The 26306-nt window shown below is 42.9% G+C and overlaps 2 protein-coding genes across 7 annotated transcripts in view; one reads left to right on the forward strand and one right to left on the reverse strand.

The window, feature by feature from the left end:
- The window catches only part of LOC147012082 (protein FAM234B-like), a 125320-nt gene that overhangs the window by 56757 nt on the left and 42257 nt on the right, over positions 1–26306 (forward strand). For all 6 annotated transcript variants that reach the window (XR_015051990.1, XR_015051992.1, XR_015051991.1 and 3 more), the window contains one exon: positions 8751–8832. Coding sequence is in view for 3 of the 6 variants with exons in the window: in XM_085858283.1 (XP_085714409.1) it covers positions 8751–8832 (82 nt within the window). In the remaining 3 variants the exon portion in view is untranslated. The remainder of the gene's footprint in view (positions 1–8750; positions 8833–26306) is intronic.
- LOC147012083 (WAP, Kazal, immunoglobulin, Kunitz and NTR domain-containing protein 2-like) lies at positions 9751–25245 on the reverse strand. The gene is made up of 2 exons (XM_085858290.1): positions 24721–25245; positions 9751–15599 (listed from the first exon to the last, which is right to left on the reverse strand). Exons 1-2 carry the CDS (start codon positions 24883–24885, stop codon positions 14085–14087), a joined length of 1680 nt encoding a protein of 559 aa, XP_085714416.1. The 5' UTR covers positions 24886–25245; the 3' UTR covers positions 9751–14084.

Consider the following 26306-nt stretch of genomic DNA (forward strand, 5'->3'; position numbering starts at 1 on the left):
TCCTCACCCCTCAACTTTGACCTGAGCTACGAGCTCCTTCCTCTCCATCGATCGCCCCCTGTCTGCCTTTCCCCGTCTGCTTTGAGCTCCGTCTCCCGACTCTGCCCCACCGACTCTGCCCCACCGACACTGCCACTGCCGACACTGCCACTGCCGACACTACCGCGAGCTGCGTTGTGCTCATGCTTATATAGGCCGGGGGGAAGTGCATATGTAAATTTGTGGATCCCAGCGGGTTTGGAGGCGGGGCTACACCACCTGATTCTCAGCCATTGGATGGATGAAAAGTGGGCGTCGTCGAAAGGATCCCATTCACAACCCATGGCATGACGTTCAGTAGAAAGGCGAAGGTGGTGGGAGTTTGCTGTGTTGGTGGTGGCGATTTGGTTGTTGGCGGGCGTCATTTGAGAATGGGGGTGAGGCGGTTTTGCGGGGTGGGGTTGTAGAGGTGAAGGGGGCGAAGGTGGTGGTGGTTTGGTGTAGTTGTTTGGGGGCGTTGTTGGTGGTGGCGATTTGGTTGTTGGGGGATGATTGGTCCAAAATAACGACAGCAAAAGAAAAACGGCTATCTCAAAGGATCACAGCCCTGTGAACATGGAAATTCCCTCGAAACAACGGTGGGGAAATCTAACTACACATGTACTTATCGTCATAACTGATCTAAAGGCCCGGTCACACCTTGACGTTTTAGCCAACGTATGCCGATTTTTGAATTTTTTTTCTAAAACGCTGGCACACGTTGAATACGTTATGGGTAAGTTTTGATAACATTGAGAGCACGCTGAAAAACACTGCCATATGTCGTTGTACGTTGGCTTTAAACGTTGTATTTTTTGGTTGTCCTCCAATTTTTTCATGCTTGAAATTTCACGACGTATGCTGGCGTATGACTCACACGTTCCGCTACGCTGGCCACAAGTTGTATGCACGGTCTGCGATCGTTGACAGACGTCAACACATGCTACTTGTAAGTTAATCATAAGTTGAGACATGCCGAGGTAATGTTTAGTGTACCCGAAACTTATTTCTAACCTATGATTAACGTGTTGTTGGCACGTTACGCGATCGTTGGCACACATCGACAGACGTTACTTTTAAGTTACTCATAGGCTGAAAGACGTCGGTATAATGGATCGTCCTTGCGTCAGCGTCCACGGCCACGGCCAGGACACTTATTTGCAGCATTCTTCAAACTTTTCTTCGGCATGACGAGGATGTTCACACTTCGATGTCTAGCTTGGCTATGATTCCAATTGTCCATCGGCAGCGTCTATTTAAAATAGTCGAGCTTGAGCGTTTTAACACGTTCAGAAGAAACGCTTCATATTTCCAAACCCCAGCGTCAAAAAACAAAGGCGAGTGACAGCAATTTAAATCGTTCATTGTAAACAATGAAACTAGCTGAGTGGTACCGTTTAAAAGTCGTTGAGTGTAAAAAAAAAAAAAAAATCCAATTGTTGAGCGCAAGCGTCTACTTTCAATAGTGGAGTTGCAGCCATTTAAATCGTTGAGTTTATCATTTAAATCGTTAAACGCAAGGACGATCCATCATAACCCACACCCTCCCCCTCACACTCACCTACTACTGCCAACATGAACAAACGACTACTAATACTGATACTGTTACTGCTGACATGGACATCGACTCAAAAAGGACTCGAAAACACTGTTGGGTTCCCCTTTTATGAGCAGCATTTTTATATACCAATTCCCAAAACCGCTGGGAACACGTCTTTATATGGCAGTTGTAAGCTAGAAACACATTAATTTTTTTTTTGTCGACCGGAAGACGTCATTGGAATACGTCGACATACCTCGATGTGTGTTGGGACTACGTAAAGAATTGGTTCAAAGCACGTCAAACATAAGTTAGAAATAAGTTTCGCGTAAAAAAGACATTACCGCGATGTGTTTCGACTTATGAGTAGCTTATAAGTAGCCTTTGTGGACGTGTGTAAGCGTCCACATATCGTGTTTAAAACTTATCCCCATCGCATGCGGAACGTGTGTCATACGCCGAGTACGTCGTAAAATTTTGAACATGTTTAAAATTTCTTGACGTACTCTACTTACTACGACGTATGATAGCGTACTTTAGCGTTGTACTCACATATACCAAACTTACTCATACCGTATTTGACGTGCCCCAACGTTTTAGACACATTTTTCTTAGGTCAGCATACGCTGGCAAGATCGCCAAGGTGTGACCACGATGTTGACACTTCCATTTCTACGGCAGTTATGATTCGAATCGTTGTGCGTCAGCCTTTTAATAGGCTACGTCACGACATCGTCGGCGATGCGTGCAACGCGCTATGCCTAAGTTAGACTATCGTTGGGCATCGGTTGTGTAGGCCGACAACAGGTTCAGCATTCGTTGGTATAAGTTCTCCATAACACAACGAAACGTTCTGTGTCCGTTACCAATGCGTTATACATAAGACCAAGTCGCTATGAATACGTCCGAATCTTAAAAAAAAAACATCAAAAGTTCAATGTAAAGGCCCGGTCACACCTTGACGTTTTAGCCAACGTATGCCGATTTTTGAATTTTTTTTTTCTAAAACGCTGGCACACGTTGAATACGTTATGGGTAAGTTTTGCTAACATTCTGAGCACGCTGAAAAACACTGCCATACGTCGTTGTACGTTGGCTTTAAACGTTGTACTTTTTGGTTGTCCTCAAATTTTTTCATGCTTGAAATTTCACGACGTATGCCGGCGTATGACTCACACGTTCCGCTACGCTGGCCACAAGTTGTATGCACGGTCTGCGATCGTTGACAGACGTCAACACATGCTACTTGTAAGTTAATCATAAGTTGAGACACGCCGAGGTAATGTTTAGCGTACCCGAAACTTATTTCTAACCTATGATTAACGTGTTGTTGGCACGTTACGCGATCGTTGCCACACATCGACAGACGTTACTTTTAAGTTACTCATGGGCTGAAAGACGTCGGTATAATGGATCGTCCTTGCGTCAGCGTCCACGGCCACGGCCAGGACACTTATTTGCAGCATTCTTCAAACTTTTCTTCGGCATGACTAGGATGTTCACACTTCGATGTCTAGCTTGGCTATGATTCCAATTGTCCATCGGCAGCGTCTATTTAAAATAGTCGAGCTTGAGCGTTTTAACACGTTCAGAAGAAACGCTTCAAATTTCCAAACCCCAGCGTCAAAAAACAAAGGCGAGTGACAGCAATTTAAATCGTTCATTGTTAACAATGAAAATAGCTGAGTGGTACCGTTTAAAAGTCGTTGAGTGTAAAAAAAAAAATCCAATTGTTGAGTGCAAGCGTCTACTTTCAATAGTGGAGATGCAGCCATTTAAATCGTTGAGTTTATCATTTAAATCGTTAAACGCAAGGACGATCCATCATAACCCACACCCTCCCCCTCACACTCACCTACTACTGCCAACATGAACTTCTTCTTTCGGCTGCTCCCGTTAGGGGTCGCCACAGCAGATCATCCATATGATCTGCATAGTGATTTGGCACATGTTTTACGCCGGATGCCCTTCCTGACGCAACCCTGGTCGCCTCTTACGACACAGGGATATGGTACACCTATTTTAACCGGGGTATACACCGGCCCAGTATACTGGTACTCATTTCGCCGACCTCGGAAGGATGACAGGCTGAGTCAACCCCCTGGTGTATTCGTTCAGTGGCCCAACGGGGCTTGAACTCAGGACCTTTTGGATCCCAAGCCGCTGCCCTAACCACTGCGCCAACACCAGGCTTACTGCCAACATGAACAAACTACTACTAATACTAATACTGATACTGATACTGTTACTGCTGACATGGACATCGACTCAAAAAGGACTCGAAAACACTGTTGTGTTCCCCTTTTATGAGCAGCATTTTTATATACCAATTCCCAAAACCGCTGGGAACACGTCTTTATATGGCAGTTGTAAGCTAGAAACACGTTCATTTTTTTTTTTTTTTGTCGACCGGAAGACGTCATTGGAATACGTCTACATACGTCGATGTGTGTTGGGACTACGTAAAGAATTGGTTCAAAGCACGTCAAACATAAGTTAGAAATAAGTTTCGCGTAAAAAAGACATTACCGCGACTTGTTTCGACTTATGAGTAGCTTATAAGTAGCCTTTGTGGACGTGTGTAAGCGTCCACATATCGTGTGTAAAACTTATCCCCATCGCATGCGGAGCGTGTGTCATACGCCGAGTACGTCGTAAAATTTTGAACATGTTTAAAATTTCTTGACGTACTCTACTTACTACGACGTATGATAGCGTACTTTAGCGTTCTACTCACGTATACCAAACTTACTCATACCGTATTTGACGTGCCCCAACGTTTTAGACACATTTTTCTTAGGTCGGCATACGCTGGCAAGATCGCCAAGGTGTGACCACGATGTTGACACTTCCATTTCTACGGCAGTTATGATTCGAATCGTTGTGCGTCAGCCTTTTAATAGGCTACGTCACGACATCGTCGGCGATGCGTGCAACGCGCTATGCCTAAGTTAGACTATCGTTGGGCATAGGTTGTGTAGGCCGACAACAGGTTCAGCATTTGTTGGTATAAGTTATGTATAACAACGAAACGTTCTGTGTCCGTTACTAATGCGTTATACACAAGACCAAGTCGCTATGAATACGTCCGAATCTTTAAAAAAAAACATCAAAAGTTCAACGTAAGCCAGCGTTTTACATACATTTTAATACGTTGCCATCGCTGGCTAAAACGTCAAGGTGTGACCGGGCCTTAAGCCAGCGTTTTAGATACATTTTAATACCTTGCCATCGCTGGCTAAAACGTCAAGGTGTGACCGGGCCTTAAGGTCCTTTATGGTGGTCTGCGAATTTCCACAGCCGTAACACAATGATCCTGGCATTGTCATCTACTTCTCCATGAATAGAGAAGTTGGTTTCTGAAAAACAGGCTCATCCTTCTCACTGATGTATCTAAATGTCATTCGGACTAAACTTCTGAAACATTCAACTGTACTATTTGGATACTGTCGGCTATTCTCCATTTACTCGTCTATGAAAACATGACGATGGTGAATAAAGTAAACAGTAAATGTTCTTGTGTCGTATGAAATCTTATCTTGTATATTATGAATTAGGTTTTGAATCTTATGGGTCGCACGATGTGGAGAGGTTCTGAAATTGGGTCGCCACTAAAAAAAAGTTTGAAAACCACTGGGCTAAGGGGTATTCTTATCATAGGCGTTGTCCTGCGGGCGTCTGTCAACTTTTGGTTTCCGTAAATTTCGAGGAGAACGCCTTGTCTGATTAAATCCATTTTGCAGGGTATGTTGGGGTTGAGTAGAGGAAGGTTCCTTTCGAAAATGGGCACGCTGCGATTTTCAATGTGGCCTCCATGGCAGCCATCTTGAAATTGGTTTCCGTCGATTTCGAGGAGAACACCTTGTCCGATTAAATCCATTTTTGCAGTGTGTGTTGGGGCTGGGTAGAGGAAGGTTCCCTTTCGATATTCAGTGTGATGCTATCTCCAATATGGCGGCTAAGGCAGCCATCTTGAATTTGGTTTCCGGACAATAACTTGAGAACGGCTTGACTTATTGATTTCATTTTTGTGTGATATAATGGGGGTGTTTAGAGGAAGGTTCTTTTCGATATTCAGCGCAATCCGATATCCAATATGGCGGCTAGAGCAGCCATCTTGAATTTGGTTTACGGACAATAACTTGAGAATGGCTTCACACATTGATTTTATTCTGGCAAGGTATAATGGGGTTGAATAGAGGAAGGTTCCTTTCCAAAATGGGCATGCTGTGATTTTCACTGTGGCCGCCACGGCAGCCATCTTGAAATTGGTTTCCGTCAATTTTGAGGAGAACGCCTTGTCTGATTAAATCCATTTTTGCTGGGGGTGTTGGGATTGAGTAGAGGAAGGTTCCTTTCGAAAATGGGTGTGCTGCAATTTTCAATATGACCACCATCTTAAAATTGGTTTGCGTCAAGGGGCTGAGGGGTTATGCCCGCTTTGCGGAGCTATTTTAAAATACACGTGTTGTGAACTTGAATTTTGAATACTGCATTGCAAATTCTGCATTGGACTCTAATCGATGTAGATATGTCTCTCTCTGTCTCTCTCTGTCTCTCTCTGTCTCTCTCTGTCTCTCTCTGTCTCTCTCTGTCTCTCTCTGTCTCTCTCTGTCTCTCTCTGTCTCTCTCTGTCTCTCTCTGTCTCTCTCTGTCTCTCTCTCTCTCTCTCTCTCTCTCTCTCTCTCTCTCTCTCTCTCTCTCTCTCTCTCTCTCTCTCTCTCTCTCTCTCTCTCTCTCTCTCTCTCTCTCTCTCTCTCTCTCTCTCTCTCTCTCTCTCTCTCTCTCTCTCTCTCTTTGTATCTCCATCATGATTGCTATCTCTGCCACTGCTTTGCATATAATCACAAAATTAACAACATCTGCTAATGGCATTTAAATTTACTTCCAACCCCTTTCTCCTCCCCTATTTGGCTGTTGGGGGGGGGGGTGCTTAACCTTTAAGCCAAACTGTTATGGGATTGTTGTTCTATAGCCCCATAAAACATCCTTGACTAGTATATCCTCTGTTATTTAGGTAAATCTTGGTTGAGAGTCCTTGGATTACACTGAGCATTAGAAGGGTTTTAAAATGGTAAAAAAAATTCATCACATTATTTGATATTGATTGATTGAAGAACCTCATGTAGGAATTATTAATATATATCTTGCAATAAATCAAGAAGTGTCGAGCTGTTTGTTTATTTGACTTCTATGCATTCCTGAACTGTTGGACAGACAGAGTTGAAAACTCGTGGTTGCATTTGGATGTGCATGTGAAATTTTTAGGTGGATAAAAAAAATTGCTCATCTTCGGGCTATCAAAAAAATTGATAGAGCTCAATGCATAGCACAGTATGGCATAGAACCGCTCCTGGTTAGAGTGGGTATTACAAGTCGTACTAAAATAATCCCAATGTTGGGGGAATTATCCCATTCCTAAGGATGGGTTTTTGCTGTTTTTTTTATTTTGTGGCCCAGTTCTTTGTTCTAAATTTTTTGTTCTAAACTTTGACTTTGACTTTCTTGACAAATATCACAAGCTGGTCAAACTCTTGCAATATGTGTTCCAATCCTGAGAAGCCTCTCTCTCTCTCTCTCTCTCTCTCTCTCTCTCTCTCTCTCTCTCTCTCTCTCTCTCTCTCTCTCTTTCTCTCTTTCTCTCTTTCTCTCTTTCTCTCTCTCTCTCTCTCTTTCTCTCTCTCTCTCTCTCTCTTTCTCTCTTTCTCTCTCTCTCTCTCTCTTTCTCTCTTTCTCTCTTTCTCTCTTTCTCTCTTTGTCTCTTTCTCTCTTTCTCTCTTTCTCTGTTTCTCTCTTTCTCTCTTTCTCTCTTTCTCTCTTTCTCTCTTTCTCTCTTTCTCTCTTTCTCTCTTTCTCTATTTGTCTCTCTCTCTCTTTCTCTCTTTCTCTCTTTCTCTCTTTCTCTCTTTCTCTCTTTCTCTCTTTCTCTCTTTCTCTCTTTCTCTCTTTCTCTTTTTCTCTGTTTCTCTCTTTGTCTCTTTCTCTCTTTCTGTCTTTGTCTCTTTCTCTCTTTCTCTCTTTCTCTCTTTCTCTCTTTCTCTCTCTCTTTCTCTCTTTCTCTCTCTCTTTCTCTCTTTCTGTCTCTCTTTCTCTCTTTCTCTCTCTCCCTCTTTCTCTCTTTCTCTCTTTCTCTCTTTCTCTCTTTCTCTCTTTCTCTCTTTCTCTCTTTCTCTCTTTCTCTCTTTCTTTCTCTCTTTCTCTCTTTCTCTCTTTCTCTCTCAGGACTATGCGGCAAACCCCCCCCCATCTACCTTCTAAAGAAGTTCAGTTCATTCACTCACTCCTGGATCTCGCTATCAGCCATGATCTTTTTTGGGCAAACCAAATTTCAAAGTTGGCCTCCAAAGACAATTACTAACTGGGCATCTTCCATCATGCAAAGTCCTTCGTTGGCAGACCTGAACTCTTATCCACCTACAAAGGTCTTCATTCTCAGCTTCATGGAATACTGCTCCCCCTCTGGGATAGTCCCTGCCTCGTACCTTGCTCGGCTTGATACCATTGAAACAAAGGCCTTCAAGATCATTGGAATCTCCAATGATGAAGCAGAGTCTATAAGCCTCTAACTTTCCCATCTCAAACAGGTTGGTGGTCTGTGTCTTCCGCTGCCTCCTTTCTGGTCTTGCACCCTCTACCCTCTCTGTGCTTTGTCTCCTTCAGGTTTCTGCAGGGTATGTACACGTGTTTCACCAGCAACCCCCTTCTAGTGAAATTTCCAAAATCCAGAATCACTGCTCACTTGTTCTCATGAGTTTTTTTTTTTTCCCTGCCTGTGGAACCAACTTCTACATTCTCTTCCATTGCATTCTTCCCTCCAGGACTTCAAGACAGCTGCTCACCACTATGTTAGATCATACTCCATCCAAAACCATAATCTTTTCGACACCCGTTAACATACTTACCCTCCACACCCCCAAAATTTTTGCTTCTGCATCTATCTTATTGAGCCCGTGCATTCTCCTCGACTCCTCATACTTACCAGCATCCCCTGTTGTCCTCCGTCTATTTTCTCTCTCATCCCTGCTGAAGAATCATTACCCTCTTTTCTTTCTGCTGTTCCTTTTGTTATGTTGCATCCTGATCTGTTGTGTATTCTCGCTCTTCCATGAGCCTCGACTGGGTATTTTGGGGGATTTTTTTTTTGTATACAATGTGCAATCATGCTCATTTTTCTTATTTTATGCTCCTACAGCTTACCGCTTTATGGACAGTTCAATGATGATGGAGTACCTGACCTATTTGTTCAAGCTCAAAACAACAATGGCTTCAAGACGGTGAGTTGTTATACGAGAGGGAAATTAGATGTAACTGCCTATACATGATACTTGGTTTGTAGTTGTGGTTCTGAGGTGATAAATATCCTCAGATTGCTGTTTTATCTGCTTAATGATGTTTTGGTACCTTTATAATGTGACAAGTATAACTTGTCATCCATCTGTAATGCACAATACAACCTTTTGAGATCTTGAGTGAGTATGCCTCCAAGAAATGTCAGGAATATTAAATGTGGGAAACATTAGAAGAACCGTCTTGAAATGCAGGTGACACAACTTCAATTTCTGATATAAACATTAATGTTGAATATCAGTGCAATTCTGTGGCATACATGCTTTTGTCATTGCTGTTAACGAAGGTAATTCATCATCAAAATCCCTCACGATAACCTATGGGCCGCTTTTGGTGACTTGCCAGCTGAAGGGATGTGGGGTGTTTAATGGTATTTGCCCAAGGAAACAACACAGGTGTTTCAGGGTATTGCAAGCATGCCCATTTCATATATTCTCAGAAATGTGAGCACTGAATCCAGGCTGCATGAATGTTGTCATGGCGGCAAGGACTGGCTGTAAGATTGTAATTAACAAGAATGACTATATGATTATCATGCAGTGTCACATGCACAAGCCAACACTTAGTTTAATGTAGTCCAACGTACTGTTTCTTTAATTCTAAGATTAACGACAAATATAATTTTGAAAAATTGATCTAAAAAAGAAAAGAAAAGAAAAAGACATCTGGTTAAAAAAAAAAGGACATTTGTTTGTTTGTCCCTTTGTTACCTGGTAATAAGCAATGCATTCTTCTATTCAGATTCATGAAACCTATTCACAATACAGCAAAAGACAGAACCTACAGGTCATGGATAAAAAAAAATGGAAACACCAATGTTAAAGTCACTTAATTGGGCGTTGGGCCACCACGTACCGCCAGTTCAGTCTGTTTGCACTGTGGTATCGAGTCCACCAGTGTCTGGGATTCTGCAGGAAGGTTGCAGCACCATTCTTCCACAAGAAAGTCAATCAACTCGCACCTGTTTGATGGAAGCGGAAAACATCTTCTTCCAGAATATCCCATAAATACTCGATTGGATTTAAATCGGGTGACTGAGAAGGCCGTGACATACCAATAACATCAGTGTCATGCTCACCAAACCATTGGTGACCATACGTGCTCTGTGGATGAGGGCATTGTGGGGTATCCTCTTGCAGCCATGCTAGCCATAATTATAGGCAACCAGGCCTGTGCAGCATTTTTAAACATGACCCTATAAGCATGCTGGGATGTTATTTGCTTAATTAACACATGGGCTACACCTGTGTGGAAGTCATTGTACGGTGTGTGTCATTTCCCAGGTGTTTCCATTTTACTATTATTATTTTTTTGTGCACTGCTGTATATTTGTGAGCAAAATATTTCAAGTAATTTGTGAAACATACAACATGAACACACGAATAAGCAAATGCAAGGCAGAGGTAACCTTCTGTTTATTATGCATAGGGTGGCAAAAGAGGCTTAAAACATGGATAAATGTGCACTTTGTATGAAAATCAAACATCGATGAATGAGATGGAAGTGCTTCATATAGAGGTGGGAATTGAGTTTTAAGTGGATTTAAGCTAAAATACGATGACCATCAATTTTAATGTGACGTGTGCCATTGCACATTACGTGAGGTTCTCCTTCATTGGTATGTAGCATATAAGGCTGTTGGGTGGCATCATTGGCTTAAGGCATGGCTGTGCCGCTGATGAAATGCCTTCTGCTGGTTATGGCAGGAATTTGTAATGTGTTCATGGTGCCAGTGATATCTCACCGACTCTTCGTGAAGGAAACCATGGGATCTTTAATGTCCACCAACGATTAGGTGCGGTTAAACAGATTACACCTCTTCCTCCAGGGTTAAAGGTAAGTTTCAATCTCGGTGCTATGGGACCGGTATTGTGCATAGAGATGAGGTAGGGCTTCCACCACTTTAAAAGATGGTCAACCCAGAAGGAAGCTAATTATTCAATGTGGAGCTGAGGGTTCGTTCTATGCAAAAGATACTTTGGAATTGTAAAAGTTTGTAATATAACTAAGGCAACCTGCTTAATCGTTCCCCCACAAAATGGTGCTCCCTTTTGCATTACCCTCTTCTTAGCAGTTTATCTTATTCAAGTTCACCGAAAATAAAGCCCAGAGCTCAAAGATTAGTGTGATGCAACTGACCTACTGCCACGCTCTTATCATGGCGATTATACAATTCAAAAGCCATTGTGAAATTGATTGCAGAACCCCTTACCGTGTCCATCAATGGCAGAACTCGTTAATTATATCCTAAATGATTGCCATCTTGCAAGGTGAAACATTTCTTGCTTTATGCTGATTATTTAAATGTGATTGCTCAAATGTGCTCCCAAGACATTGTGTTTTTTGTACACCTTGGGAAATGAGGTACGTCTGTATTGAGAATCAAAGTCGTAATCTGCGATATTCACTGGGGCCGTTGGCAAAATAGGACCTGGCATTGAACTTTTTATTCGAGAGTTTTATGCAAGTGGTGATTGTTCCTGGAATGTCAGCATTAATGTTGACTGCGAGTGCCATTGTTTTGGTAATTTTTTATTAAAAAAAAAACTTTAATCTTACAAATGCAATTGTTTGAACAGTAAGATGTTTCATTTCATTGCATTACTGTTTTTTCTATATTTTGCAATTGTATTCTGGATATGTGAATCGTGTCGACACACTTAAAGTAAAATTTGCATTATTGGAAGCAATTGTAGCATTAAATTATTTTTATGATTAAAAAGAATACACGAATACACAGAAGTACAATGGAAGAGCCTGCAAAGTCGAGAAACATTCGCCAAGTTTGATTGTAAAACTGGTTCAATAACTGTACATTAGGTAAGCTGTTTTGTGTTTGATGTATGTATGTGAGTGGTGGAGAATAAATTATTTAATGCTGATGTTTTGAGAACAAGCTATTTCTCTTACTCAGAGGAGTTTAGTGTGGCCTTCCTCTTCCTTGTGGTTCACCCTTGATGATCCTGTACCAAGGATGGAGGTCTGATTTCATACGAACGTGTGCACATGCCGCAACCAAGGACAGCCTGTCTTGTCGTCTTGCATTCCGACGCGTCTAATCAACCGACACGTTGACTTGCATCCCACATACACACATTACGTAATCGACTGCAATGCCGACAAAATAAGTTAAATGCAGGGAGCAATGTGATTGGCGAGGACTTGGACCAATCCCGACGTAGAAACGTCCCTCATGGAACTTTTTTTGTCGGTAACGCGGTGTCAACGCCTCTTAATGCTTCTGCGGAAGAGAACTAGCTTCTGGATTTATTCTTTCCAACTTGATTTGCTACATATTTTACCAATATGAATCCTGAGCTGCAAATACTACAAACCTCTCAATATGAATCCTCTTCACTGGAATGTTGACTACGAACCATTATATCACACCAACAATTGCTGCAAAGGTTATAACCAATAGGAATGGCCTGCCACAAATCCAACCTCCTTAAACATCCATTTTACAGTTCATGAGGATTTAGGTAGTCGGGAAATAAGATTTTTATTGCTAGTAAGATACTTCCGGCTTAGGATGCAGTGGGTGGAGCATGTTAAAGATGCAGGACCACCCGCTGCACACAGTCAGCTGCTGCACTGTGGTACACAGGTCAGCAAGACAACTTAAAAATTTTTTCTTTTTATTTTTAGCAACGCTGACCCATCATTTGGGAACCGATCCATGAATGGGTTTGTACTCTGCTGCAATAATGATCATTGTGATATTTGTTTTCAAAATACCTGAGGTATTACATCTGGAGATGCTCATGATGTGTCCTGATAGCCTACTATATTGGTAGCTAAGTATTTGATCAAGTTAAGTGTTACCAAAGCAGCCAATTCATACATTTGGCCTTAAGTTCAAGGAATGTTAAGGTAATGATTTGTAATAATAACAATAATGATAATTACTTTTACCCATCTCACAAATACACTTTTCAAGTTGTTAATAAAGAACTTGTGACAATTATTAGTTTTTGCTGCATCACCAAGAGAGTATGCACTCTCATCAATCCATCCGTCCATAAGAACTTGAACTTGTGACAATACTTGAACTTGGGACCATACTCTGTGCAGAGTGTTGGTGCTGCCGAAGCAGTCTCCTTGGCTATTGGGCACAATCCTGGACAGGTCACCACTCCGACACAGGATACCAGCAAGCTGGTGCTCATTTTGCCGACCTCGGAAGGATGACCGGCAGCGTTAACCCCATCTGGTATTAATTCAACAGCCAAGTGGGATTTGAACTCAGGATCCTGGGATCCCAAGCCCACCACCCTAACCATTATGTGAACACCAGGCAGTCATCAATGTACCCTACTTTTCATGAGTATCAGTTATGCCGAAGTAGTTTTTTTGCCGTGAGTTATGCTCATTGGTTTGCCGTTACCTTCCCAGGAGTCAATCAGGGCACAAATTTGGAATTTGTTTAGGGTGCCATGAATGCCTTGCCTCATCTTTGCAAAGGATACTGTAGGATCTTTAACCAACACCAACTAATGCTAGTAGATGGGACACCTAGTTTAACCATCCAGTTAAGGGACGGTGCACACGTTGGTGTACCTCCCTGCCTGCAAAGCATCAGGATGACAGTTTATAGTTGGGCTAACTCATACCCAGGCTGTACGACTTAGAAATGAGTGCTCATACATCTAGGCTATTTTGTGGCCAAAAGTATGCAGTGGTGATGTGATTAACAATATGGTCTTGTATAACCTTGAATTCTTCATTTTTTTTTTCCTTCATGGTCTAACCATTGGTACAATGCCATCTTTTCAGTTGCACAAAAGTGGTTTTGGTCAGCAAAGTTCACACGATCGAGCATTGCACCTCTGGTTAGGTAATTTTGTTGACTGACCAGTGCAGCCTGAGCTGCTACTTATTTTATAGATACTGATGACCTGCCTTGTAGAAGTCTGTGATAAACAATTCCAGAAGCACTGTGTCCATTTAATAACAATCAATGTAAAAATAAAATAAAATAAATCTATTGGACCATTTCATGGTTCTTCAATGATTAGGAGTTGCATCCATTTCTTTTAAAAAAGGTCTCTTGGAGACTGTTTATGTTGTATCAGCTGTTATTGAGGTATGAGGACGGAACATAAAGTTTTCCTTCAATATCAGTTCTTACTCTGTTGCTACATTGATTGGACCAGTTCCCAATGTATCCTGATCATAGTCAGTCATGGAAATGACGGAAAGCATCACAGGACTTCTTGTTAACAATCTCCTGCAGTTTTTTAGCCTTCTTCTCACTGACTGATCGAACATAGCTGTCTGTTTGTAGCATGGCCATGCCATCTCGCACTTCACCCATCACCAGCAAAAGACTTTCGGTATTTGTAACATTAGGGCAAGGGCAGCTCCAATCAATCTGTGGGAGTGTTATTTCCAGGAGTTTGATGTTGAAAACCCTGAGACCCATCTTTTCATCCTTGATTATCTCTTCAACGGAAAAACGAATGAGGCCACCTTCTACATCCTCCAGCATCTCGGTGATATGACCCACGATGACAAAGTCGGCACGACAGAAGCTGGATACCAGCTTTTGCCGGGTACGACATGGCTTGCATTGCCCTGGTGCTTGCTGTGAAAAAGGACAGCTATCCTCACATGCAGACCTGCTCAGAAAGTTATTACCGTTTCCTTCGCAACCACCATACACAAACGAATGGCACAGACTACGATATGGATTGTAGGCCCAGCGTGTCTCCCATATGTGACAAGGGCCCTGAACAGGTGGAAGACTACAGGTGGAGAACAAGTGATTTGCACACATGTTGTGGCATTCAACGTAAGTCTGGAAGCCACGTTCACCATTGCAATCGACGTGTGATGATGCAAGGCAGCCGTCTCGACCAGAGTAGAAATACCAATGCACAGTCACCGGCTTGGCACAGGGCTTCTCTTCTGGTCTGTGTTGGCAATACACACTTGATGTTGATGAGGTCACACTAACACTGTCGGGAGGTGATGCAATAATCGAGAGAGGGAAATTTGCTCTGAGCATTCCCGCCTTGTTTGCAGCCGAACATGTGTAGATCCCAGCATCTGTGGCTCGTGCATTATATATGACGAGCTGTCCAATGTTTGTGATGACTGCATGTCCATAGACATGATCAGGCCTCATAAGGATCACATCATCATCCTCGCCACTCTGTTTTTCCCAAGTGATCTCAGGTCTGGGTCGACCATTCACCTCACACAGTAGGCTGATAGTTGCCCCTAGGATGACTGTCTGAGGCTCTGGGTTGTTGAGCAGGACAGGTGCCACTAGTTCTTCAGTTGGTAGCTGAACTGTTGTTTGATAGGATGTGGTTGGACCGGCTGTAGTCTTTCCTGAAGATGAGCTTGGTTGTACCTGCCAGGTTAGCTGATAGCGGCAGGTCACCACTTTGAGTGTGATAGCCTTATTACAGGCTTCAGCATCCATGTAACAATGATTGTAATATGTGAGGCCATCTGAAGCACATGTAAAGTTTGGCTCCTTCTCGCAACGGTCCCGACACTTGCACACAGCCTGGCCATCCCAGATGTCGCACTCGGAACCTTGCTGAGTGCACATGAAACGGTCGCACGTCGCATCCTTGGGGCGGGCCACTGGTGCTTGTCGATTTGAGCTCCGGAAGCGTGCTGCAACACAGCTCCTCAAACCGCAAACATTGTTGCAGCATTTTTCGTGATTTTTGCAGTCCTTTTGGGAAGGAAGGGAGTATGAAGGCAGGAAAGCATGAGAGAAGATTTTGCATTGTTTTCACTTTTTAGCTGATCCACGTTTTGCTAAACAACTCAAATTAAGATCGCTTTTTTAATGACCAATAGCCCATGCTACGTTATTTAACATGTTGACTCACGACTCATGCCAGCAGTCAAATGTCCTGAATTGTATAGAACAAGTTTATTTTAGTGTTGTGACCATCTCTTCTTTAGTCTTTGTCGAGTTGAAGAGAGCTTTGTGCCGATATCATATTTGTGTACTTTTGTGATTTTCAATATCGCATATAATAGTACAACACAAATTTGATCATAATTATTACATCTATTTAAGTTCACCGAACTGCCAGCAGATCCTTTGTTGCGTTGCCCGGCACGCCAGCATATTCTGTTTGCAATACAATAGCGTCATCTTTTCTACGAGAACACTTGAAGTGGCATAAGTGGGTATACTTGTAGTTAGCAGTCAACATGTTAACTTTACAAAGTGGATATCTCTCCTGACTGGTAACAGGAATTGCAAAGCTCGTTCTGGTCACATGACTTTAACTCGGTCAAAATGGCCGACTTAGTAAATTTCTTCAAAAATCTTCTTTTCCAGACCCACCATTCAGGATATGACAAAATTTGGGTCACAACATTAGGCCAGGGTAGGGATATTAAATTGCGGAAGTCATGCTGATCACGTGACTGGAAGTGTCAAAATAGCCGGCTGAGTCAATTTTTGTGAAAATCGCGTAAATTTCTTAAAAATCTTCTCCAGACCCAGCAGTTAGAATGCTCCCAAATTTGGGTTGCAATATTAGGATAGGGTCCTGATGTTAAATTGAGAAGTCCATGTCTTACTTGACCGGAAGTGTGTCAAAATGGCAGTCGTGCAAATTCCTTCCAAAATCTTCTCCAGACCCACCAGTCAGAATGCTCCCAAATTTGGGTTGCAATATTAGGACAGGGTCGTGATGTTAAATTGTGGAGGTCATGACCGGAAGTGTTTCAAAATGGCGGACTTGGTAAAAATTTGAGAAAATCGTGTAAATTCCTTCAAAAACTTTCCTCCCCAGATCCACCACTCAGAATGCTACCAAATTTGGGTTACAACGTTAGGCCAGGGCTTAGGTAAGCTACAAGGTCCAGTGGTCTTTTTTTTTTCTCAAATACTTTCCTCTTTTATTTTTGTCTTTTTCATTTGTTCTTCCTTTATGTCTAAGTCACATTTACTCTACGTCGAGGATGCGGCGGCCGTATGCCCTCTGAATTGACAGAAACGTGCGGCAGCCGCAGAGTTTCTGCGGAGGCCTCAGGGTGGCCCTACGCCGTTTGGCTATTTTACAGGCCGTAAGGTCGCCGTGGAAATATAACGCGGAGTTATAACTTTTTTCATTTCTACGTTCGCCGTAGCAATTCGACAAGCCAAAATTTTTTTTTTAACCCATTCGTTACCATCCATCTGGCCGCACGTTCTCCTCCGGGTCCCCCTGTGGGCACCTTGCGTCTGCCTTGAAAATTCTATGGCCGCCGCAGGAATGCCCTAAGGTCACCGTGCGACATCAAATCAAAGACCGTACGGCAACCCCACGTTTTCGATCTCCACAATTTATAAATACGCCGTGCAGCTCCCCGACAAATAAAAACATATGTGACTCCTACATTGTGTGACCGTGGAAATACTGCGGCCGCTGTATAATTGCTAATGGCCGTAAATTTTGGAGACCCCACGGCCGCCGTGGCAAATGTGACTTAGGCCTAAATACGCCGTGTGGCTCCCCGAAAAATAAAAACATATGTGACTGCTACATTGTGTGACCATGGAAATACTGCGGCCACCGTATAATTGCTCGTGGCTGTAGATTTTGGAGACCCCGTAAAACTTTTGGAGATCCGGCGTAAAACCTGTGCCAAATCAGTATGCGGATCATAACGGATGATCCGCTGTGGCGACCCCTAACGGGAGCAGCCGAAAGAAGAAGAAGAAGAAGAAGAGGACGTACAATCGTATGTTACGAGCTCTATACTCATAAATTGGAAAAAAAAATTTCGTGGACTTCCTTTTACGTAGTATAATCTGCTGTATGTGAAATGGCAACGCACTTCACATCAGTACAATATAACTATAGATCATGATAGTACCATGATAGTTATACTTTAGTAAACTACAGTGCCACTATAGTCCTATTTTCCCTCATTGCAGTTTCATTCACCTTGGTATTTTTTTTTCCACCTCAAACCTTCATGGGCACACCCCTAGTACAATTGTACAACCACTGATTTTTCAACTCATTCTGTCCAGCAGTTTAGGAGTGCATACAAGTCAAACCACAAACAAACAAACCCACAGGCCAAATTGTATAGACTGGTATGATACTATCGGAGTCTAGGTAATGTATTCCTATTGTAGTCAGCTGTCTATTACAGTAACTACAAAAATCGTACACCACAGCAGAAACGTAGTTAATTACAGATTATGACAGTTAACTGCAGTTAATATAGAGGTATAACAATCATACAAACTGTGTAGCTCTTGCCTGGGAAGTGTTAAAATGGTATGTGATGCTTCCTTGCTTGATGTAATCAGCATTTAAAGGGTATGGACAAACCCCATAAGTGAGTTGTGCTTCCAGGGGGAGGAGAAAATGTCACCTTAATTGCCCCACTAAGTTTGGAGGAAAAAAAAAAAGACATCATAAATGATGGTGTCACTATTGTGCTCATCTTCTCGAGTTATTCCGCTACATAAAAAAAAAAATTGTCGGGGAGATAGAACATTATGATGTACTAATAATTAAGTCATGCCCTAAGACAGTGCACCTGGGAATTATCTGCATGTTCCTTGTATTCACATCATTGTGTGGAAAGTCACTGCAGTACCACATTGATGGTTTTCCCATGTTCAAGAACTTTAACATTGATTTGACTGTTTAGGTCACAAAACACTGTTTGCATAAGCCTTCCACTTAATGGCTGAACATTGAATTTATTTTGCCGTGGGACCAATAATCTCTTCACTGGTGTGACATGGACTTCGGTCTCATGATCCATCACAGTTTTCTTCAATGAATCGTCTCACACCACACCCCCCCCCCCAACACCTATTTCCCCACTCCCCTCTGGTACATGGGACTTCTTTGAATGAGATACTCACACTATTCCAAAATACACAAACAAAAGTCACCAAAGCATATGTAGAGATAAATAAATGTATATGTCAATCCTCTTATGGTATGTGCACAAAGTGGGATATTGAAAGATAGGGGCAATACCCCTGGGCACTCACCTGGTAGAATAATGATAGAGGAGGAAGAATGTGGGACAGAACCAGCAAAATGTACCAATGAACCAATGTTGTAGCAAATACCTATTTGGGGGGGCAACCCCCCCCCACTGTTTTATCGAAACTGTGTGTAATTTCAGAGAAGTTGCAAGTGTTTACGGACGGACTGACACTGACGGACGGATAACGCACCATCCTATAAGCATCCCGGAACTTTGTTCCAGGTGAGCTAAAAATTAACAAAACATTTGCATGTCTTTCACAATTATCTCTCATTCAAATAACTTTTTTGAATGCCCTTGTAGTGTTCTCGAAGCTCTGTTGCAATGGCCACGAGTTTACTTTTGATCGATCACGAGGTAATTTGATACCAAATTTATCAAATTAATTTTTTAGTGGAAATGGTCATTGTTTCCAAACTTCCAACGCTAACATCCAGTTCTTTTGCAGTTTTGCATTTGGTAAAATTAGTTGTTCAACATGTTTCTTTGCTTGAGTGACGACAGTGGTTTGTGTGTTGTGAGTAATATTATAAACTGTTTACTTAAGCTGAATGCATTTCCTTTCTTAAATGGAGCTCAATTTTTCCTACGTAATGCAGTGCTTCATGAAAAAGACTCATTCGTTAACTTCTCTTAAAAAGACTACATAATGCCATGTTTCTCTTTAAAAAAAAAAAAAGAATTAAAAATAAAAAAAAGACATCCACTCATTCGTTCCTCCATATTACCTCCACCACCAAAAGTGGATGGAGGTTGTTTTCACCCCTGTCTGTCTTTGTTTGTTTGTGAACAAAATATTTCAAAAAAAGTTGTGTAAGGATTTGGATGAAATTTTGTGGAGAGCTTGGGTGTGATGAGGCTGAAATGATTAGATTTTGGTGAAGTTCCAAATCCGGATCTGGATCTGAAAATTTTTAAAGTGATTCTTCACCATTGAGAGAAAGTGCCACAAATGATATATAGCACGATATCTCAAAAAGATATCGACGGATTCGGATGAAACTTGGTGGGCAGGTTGGGTATGTCACAAGGAAGAATTTATTCGATTTTGTTGAAGATCCGAATCAGGATGCGCAAATTTTTAGACATCGCCATCCCTCCATCCCTCCATCCATCCATGGGGACCACCATCTGTGCAGAGCGTTTGTGCTGCCTCAGCCGTCTCCTTGGCTATTGGGCACAATCCTGGACGGGTTGCCACTCCAACACAGGATACCAGCAAGCGGGCACTCATTTTGCCGACCTCGGAAGGATGACAGGCAGAGTCAACTCCACCTGGTATTAATTCAACAGCCGAGTGGGATTTGAACTCAGGATTTTCAGATCCTAAGCCACCACCCTAACCATTAAGCCAACATCAGGCTCTTAGATATGGCCAAAACAATATATAGCACGATATTTCAAAAAGTTATGGACGGATTTGGATGAAAATTGGTGGGTGAGTTGGTTAGGTGACAAGAACAAGCCGATTAAATTTTAGTTCGGGTCCAAATCCAGATCCAGGCTATCAGTGGTATACAAAACGTAAACTAATCAGCTTGGTGGAAGTATGTTCTCCACCGAGTGTCTTTCTAGTTCCCAACTGGAACAAAGTTCCACATTCTCTTCAATCTCATGTTTCTCTCCAAGTCTTCAAGACTGCTGTTCACCACCATCTCAGATCATGCCCCATCCAAACCTATGATCTTTTCTACCCTCGTTAATACTCTCACCCCCAAAGCCCACCAAATTTCCAGTTTTTCCTTCCTGAGAGTTTCTTCGGTATCCATCTTGTGCACCCCTACCCCTCATTCTTCCCCACATTGCTCATTTGTCCAAGTCTCCCTCTATTTGGTGTCCCCCACATCTTTTGTCTGTTCCTTTTGTTCTGTTACATCCTGATCCGTTCTTTGTTCAAGCTCTTCCACACGAGCCTCAACTTTATCTGTTCAAAAAAAAAGAGATGTGTACTTATAACGATGAAAAATATTGCAATTTTCAATCCCTCAAAAATATTTCCTAACACTAAATTTTAGACAATCATTTATTTTGCTATCTGTTGAAACGTTCAGTGTAACAAAAGGAAATAGTATCACAAATGTCAATCAAATGTGCAAGTTCATTTCAAACTTATTGAATGTCATAACTGGAATTTTTGTTCATATTTTCTACATTGTAAACTAAAAGAAAGGTAGATTTTCACACTGATTTGTGATAAAACATCAGCATGCATGCATGCTTTTTTTTTGATACAACTATAAACATCCCATAAAATACTTTGGAAATGTCACTGTTGGTCATAGCAACAGCACTGGCTTCATGAAGGTTTATCTGTCGACCAATGACAGGACAACACAATTCTTCTTCATTTGATATGACGTCACAATTGACGCTGGGGACCCGAGTATGTTTCCCAAGTTATGGCCATTTATGATACGGTTGGTCCAATCTAATTGAAATAATGCCCCAATCCAGTCGTCGTTTACGCACCTACGGGCCCGCCCCTACGGGCCCGTACTAGTATCTATAATTCCAGCAATCTCTGTGTGTGTGTCTGTGATCACTGTTTCTCTACAACCGCTGGTCCGATCTAATTAAAACTTGCCAGATATATTGCTGGGGGGACCTGAGGATGTGCCTTTTCAAGGTTTGATATTAATCGGACAAGTGCTTCCCAAGTTATGGCCATTTATTTACCAACCAATGACAGGAACCGTTGCTGCGGCCATTTTATATCAACCAATGACAGGAAGCGTTGCTGCGTAGCCGTGGTTGATAGTGAATAGAAACTCAGCCGCGTTCGCCATTACGGGTTTCTCTCCTCTCCTCTCCTCTCCTCTCCTCTCCTCTCCTCTCCTCTCCTCTCCTCTCCTCGTTTTACCTTGCGAAAAGGCAAAATACGTTGGCGCTAATTGAATAATTGGCCATTAAAACTAAATTGCGAATAATCATAACTGCGATATGCGAACTTCCGGATAGTGACGAGTACTGTATTCTTTCTCGATTTTTTTTCTCGATTTATCGACTTACTGTATTCTTTCTCGATTTCTGTACTTTCTCGATTTTCTTAAACACAATGCCCCAATCCAGTCAGTGACGATTACTGTATTCTTTCTCGATTTTTTTTTTTTTCTTGATTTATCGACTGACTGTATTCTTTCTTTCTCGATTTTCTTAAACACAATGCCCCAATCCAGTCGTCGTTTACGACAGCGAAGGAACGGCCTGTTTGGTTGTTTGAAAGTTTTTTTTGCACATACGGCCACGCACGTACGGGCACGCGAGAGCGAAGGAACGGCCTGTGTGGTTTTCTGGCACGCGGTTTGAAAGTTTTTTTTTTTTGTTTGTTTGTTTTGTTTGCACGTATGGCCACGCATGTACAGGCACGCACCTACGGGCATGCACTAGTATATATAAATATAGATATATACATATTGATATAGAAATACATATAGCTATAGATATACATAAAGATATACATATACATATACATATTGTTGTGGTTCTACAAAACCGCATGCCTCTAGGGCAATGGCACCCAACATACAGTGATCCCCAGGCAGTTATTTTGTTAGTCTTCGGGCAGTCGGATGTTCCCCTCATGTCTAATGGATTAACGGGACGAAGTGCGTAGCGTGGGTACAATAGCTAGGTCTAATAATTACATCTCCTATCTTCTTTTCAATCCTGATTTCCATCCAACCCTTTCCTTTTTTCCATGATACAAATCGAAGCAGGCACCGCGCCCACGCAGCCCTGTGAGAGACTCACCACCAACACTGTGCAGGGCGCGCATGGTGCGTCCTTTCATTCGAATCTGCGCACCGATTCACAACGGTGTCTCACCTTGTTCAACCTTCCCTCACTGGGAGCTCCACACCTCGACCACCAACATCTCCCGCACATGGGAAAAATCATCCCGCACCTCCAATCACCTACGCATCGATACAATTTGCCACCAAATAGGGACGTGCTGCACGGCCCAGGTCACTCGGATCGTGTGGCGTGAGGACGGGTCAAGCACATTAACAGCACCAACCGCATCTCACCTGGAATGCGCCGAATGGGCATGCGGGACCGACATGACCCTTGTCCAGTCGCCAGAACACGGCCCGGGAGTTCAGTGTCGCGCCGGATGTGTGAATGAGATCGCTTCCGGCTCCAGGCGCCTGGCAGGGCGGGGCCAGGACCCAATAGGGGAGCACGATTCGGGTGACGGTGTGTCGCTTCGGGTCACTACCCCCCCCCCTCCCTTCGCACGGGGCTTATAAAATGCAGATCGCGAAGCTGTCCACCTGCTCTCTCTGCACTTCCTCGCCTGCCTGCCTCGCCCACTTCTCCGCCTCTTTGCCCGCCCTCTCTTCAATGCTCCTCGTTGTCTGCCTGTCGCTGCATCTACACTCGGGCTTTGTGTGCGACAGACATTCCTCTGGGACCAGTGTGGAGTACACATTTCCGCGAGCCCCGGCAAAGTGATTAAGCAGGAGATAATGCGCCGACTCTTGAGGTGGGATTGCTCAAGTGGAGCGTCCACCAAAGCATACTGGGTTGCATTGGTCGGCCGACCACGTTAGGTATTGGGAGGCCGTTAGTCCTCATGTGCTCTCCTTCCTTCTGGCTATCTAATCTTCAGTGTGTGTGTGTGTGTGTGTGTGTGTGTGTGTGTGTGTGTGTGTGTGTGTGTGTGTGTGTGTGTGTGTGTGTGTGTGTGTGTGTGTGTGTGTGTGTGTGTGTGTGTGTGTGTGTGTGTGTGATGGTGCCTGTTGTAGCATAAGTTAAGATTGTAGAAGATATAATGGGATAAGTCTGCTCTGTATCTGCTTTTGTCGCACCCCACAAATTCCTTGCTATCGCTGCTGTACATACCAATAAACCCCATTCACTGTGCCACATACTTTTCCTCACCTGATTGTAGATAAATGCTTTGTGTAGAAATGCTCCCAGCTCGTTTTCATCTTTTCCTTCATTGGTCCAGTATGGTCCGTATCCTTGCTTAGCCAGGACGTTATCCCCCAACGATTTGTTTTCTAGCCGGTACGTCCTTGGCAGTTACGCTCAGCTGCATCTCATCCGGTAAGGTGATTCAGTTTGAACAAGGCATACCGAGGATGTGTCCCCCGGTAATTAGATCACGTTAGGTAACCATTAGGTATTAGCGAACCATTAGGTAACCGGTATCCAGTAGACAAACGACCCTAAGTCACATGGTTGAGTTATTGGCATTCACGGTTGATTAGCGACCTGCCGCGTCACGGAGTTATCCGTCCGCAACAATATCCCCGGGTCCGCAACAATATATATCATCTTCATTATGCATCCCTGTACATTTAGATAATTCCTTAATGTGCAGAGTAATGACCACTTCCAATAACAAGTTAAAGGTATTCAAATACAAAAGTACCTTTGGAACTAATTCCCAAACTTCTTGAGAAACTCCAAATTTTGAAGAAGCAATTGCATTCAATGGTTTGTCGGTTTGAGTAACTTGTATGCGTTTTCGGCTTTGAAGATGACAATGCACCCTCTTTACAAATGGCCAGTTTCTTAACCGTTAATGAACTCTTACCATTTTGTAAACCTCATTGAATTGTAGTCAAACTTAACTGATACACCAGAAGCACACATTGGGAGTGCACAGTGCAGCATACCACCGAAAATTGTTGATAAACAATAAAATAAAAATGTAAACCAAAGTGTATGATATTGAAAAAAAAAAAGTTAATGCAAACAATGGAAAAGATAATTCCCAAAAGCATGCACGTGGGGGTAAGATTGCATGCAGAAAGTGTTTGTTATTATTACTGGTGTTATTTTTATTAACATTATTTTCATTATTTACAAGTACAGCTCACCTGATCATGGCTGCACTCCCGATTGCATGTGCTCTGCGCATCCACCCACATATTAGGGTTCATCTCGTTGGGACACATGCCTGTGTGGGAGTACTGCCGTGGGATGGGTCGCACAGACACGCACAGCCACGCGAGCACGAGCACCACAAGCCGTGGCCCAGACATGGCTTTCCCGCCGAGGAGCGCTCGAAGAGGGGGGTGGCGGGGGATGATGGGGTGTGGGGGTGGTGTTGAGGGTTAATGAGAGCCACTGAGGGTGGGGGTGGAGGGAAGATGGAATGAGTCCAGTGCACTTCCCCTCTCCCCTCCCCCCTTTCCCTTCTCTCGTCCTGACAATTTGAGTTCCTGCGGTGCGTTTCAACCACGTCGAAGCAAGATGGCAAATAGTTCAGCTGGTAGGCTTTTGATAATTGCTGGGAGGCTGCAGATCGCCGTGCTCAGGATTTATCAGCAACTGCCCGACCAAGTGCAGTGCTTGAGGCTCGCTTCAACAACACCACCGTCCGGGCATGCGCTTTTATATACATGTGTAAGTGTGTGTAATATTTCCTACCAAACTCATTTCATTGGTGCACACATGGCTTGTTAAAATACCAACCATGCTTTAGGGCTTTGACTCGCCAGGACTTTTATAAGTACAAACAGTGAACTGGGCTCCTTGACAAGGCGTATCCAAACCACTAAATGCATTTTGAAATTTGTTATTTTGTGTATCTTTCTCAAGGGGTATTGTGAACATGACTTTTCATCAGCATTGAAAAAAAAAAAGAAGATACCACACCATTTGTGGTAAAAGTTTTCCAAGAGGTGATCCTCTTAACGAGGAGCGACCCTGCCAACCAATTGTTTCAATTGTGTCAAATTTTATTTTTGACCATAATTTTACCTAAAATGATCATAAAAGTTATTTTGACCAAAGTATTCGCTCAGAGTGGTTCCCACTTGACCCCTTGTTTTATTTTCTTCAACATAACTTGACAATCAATCTTTCTTCTGTTTTTACGGTTTGCTGTTCAAACCAGCCAGCGTGCTGGAAGGGTTTACGAGGCTGCATTAGCTTTTGTGTTTTCCTTGGACAATCAAAATGTATGCATTCGTCTTTCAAACGTTTCTGTCCGCAAAGGCAATATTGCTTTGATAAAACTCCGATCGTGCTTTGCATCCCGCACCTTAATCCATGAACGTAGTGCGGAAAGCCCTGTTCTGCCAACGCAAAGTGAGGAAATAAGATTATTGGTTATTTTTTATGGATTTTAGCAAAGCAATTAAAATTGCCACTTTAACTTTTCATCAAGCTGGGGCCTCTCTCTCTCTCTCCCCACAAAGTCTGTTTTTGCTCAGGGCTCTATAAACAGCGTCTGTTTGTTCCAAGATGTCGCACAAGGGAAATGAGAGAGGGCAGTGCAGTTGCGTCCTGCAGGGATTCTTGCTCTTTTATGAACGGACTCAGCCTGGAGCAGTCTATGACGCAGGCGGTGACTCTCCCAAATCAACTTATTAATTTATTTGTTTTATTTTTTCCCCTCCATGCAATTGCTTGTTATATTGGCTTTGTGATGGGCAACCTAGCTCATTCCTAGCTTATA

Source organism: Eptatretus burgeri, chromosome 15 (assembly GCF_056783735.1).
Source record: "Eptatretus burgeri isolate ZD-2024b chromosome 15, Ebu_testis_v1, whole genome shotgun sequence".
Classification (NCBI taxonomy): Eukaryota; Metazoa; Chordata; class Myxini; order Myxiniformes; family Myxinidae; genus Eptatretus; species Eptatretus burgeri.

Excerpts from the sequence above, each read along its gene's own strand:
- LOC147012083 (XM_085858290.1), bottom strand. The coding sequence starts at position 24,885 with ATGTCTGGGCCACGGCTTGTGGTGCTCGTGCTCGCGTGGCTGTGCGTG. Across the intron at positions 15,600-24,720 it reads GGGAGTGCAGCCATGATCAG|GACTGCAAAAATCACGAAAA; the intron begins GTGAGCTGTACT and ends CCTTCCCAAAAG.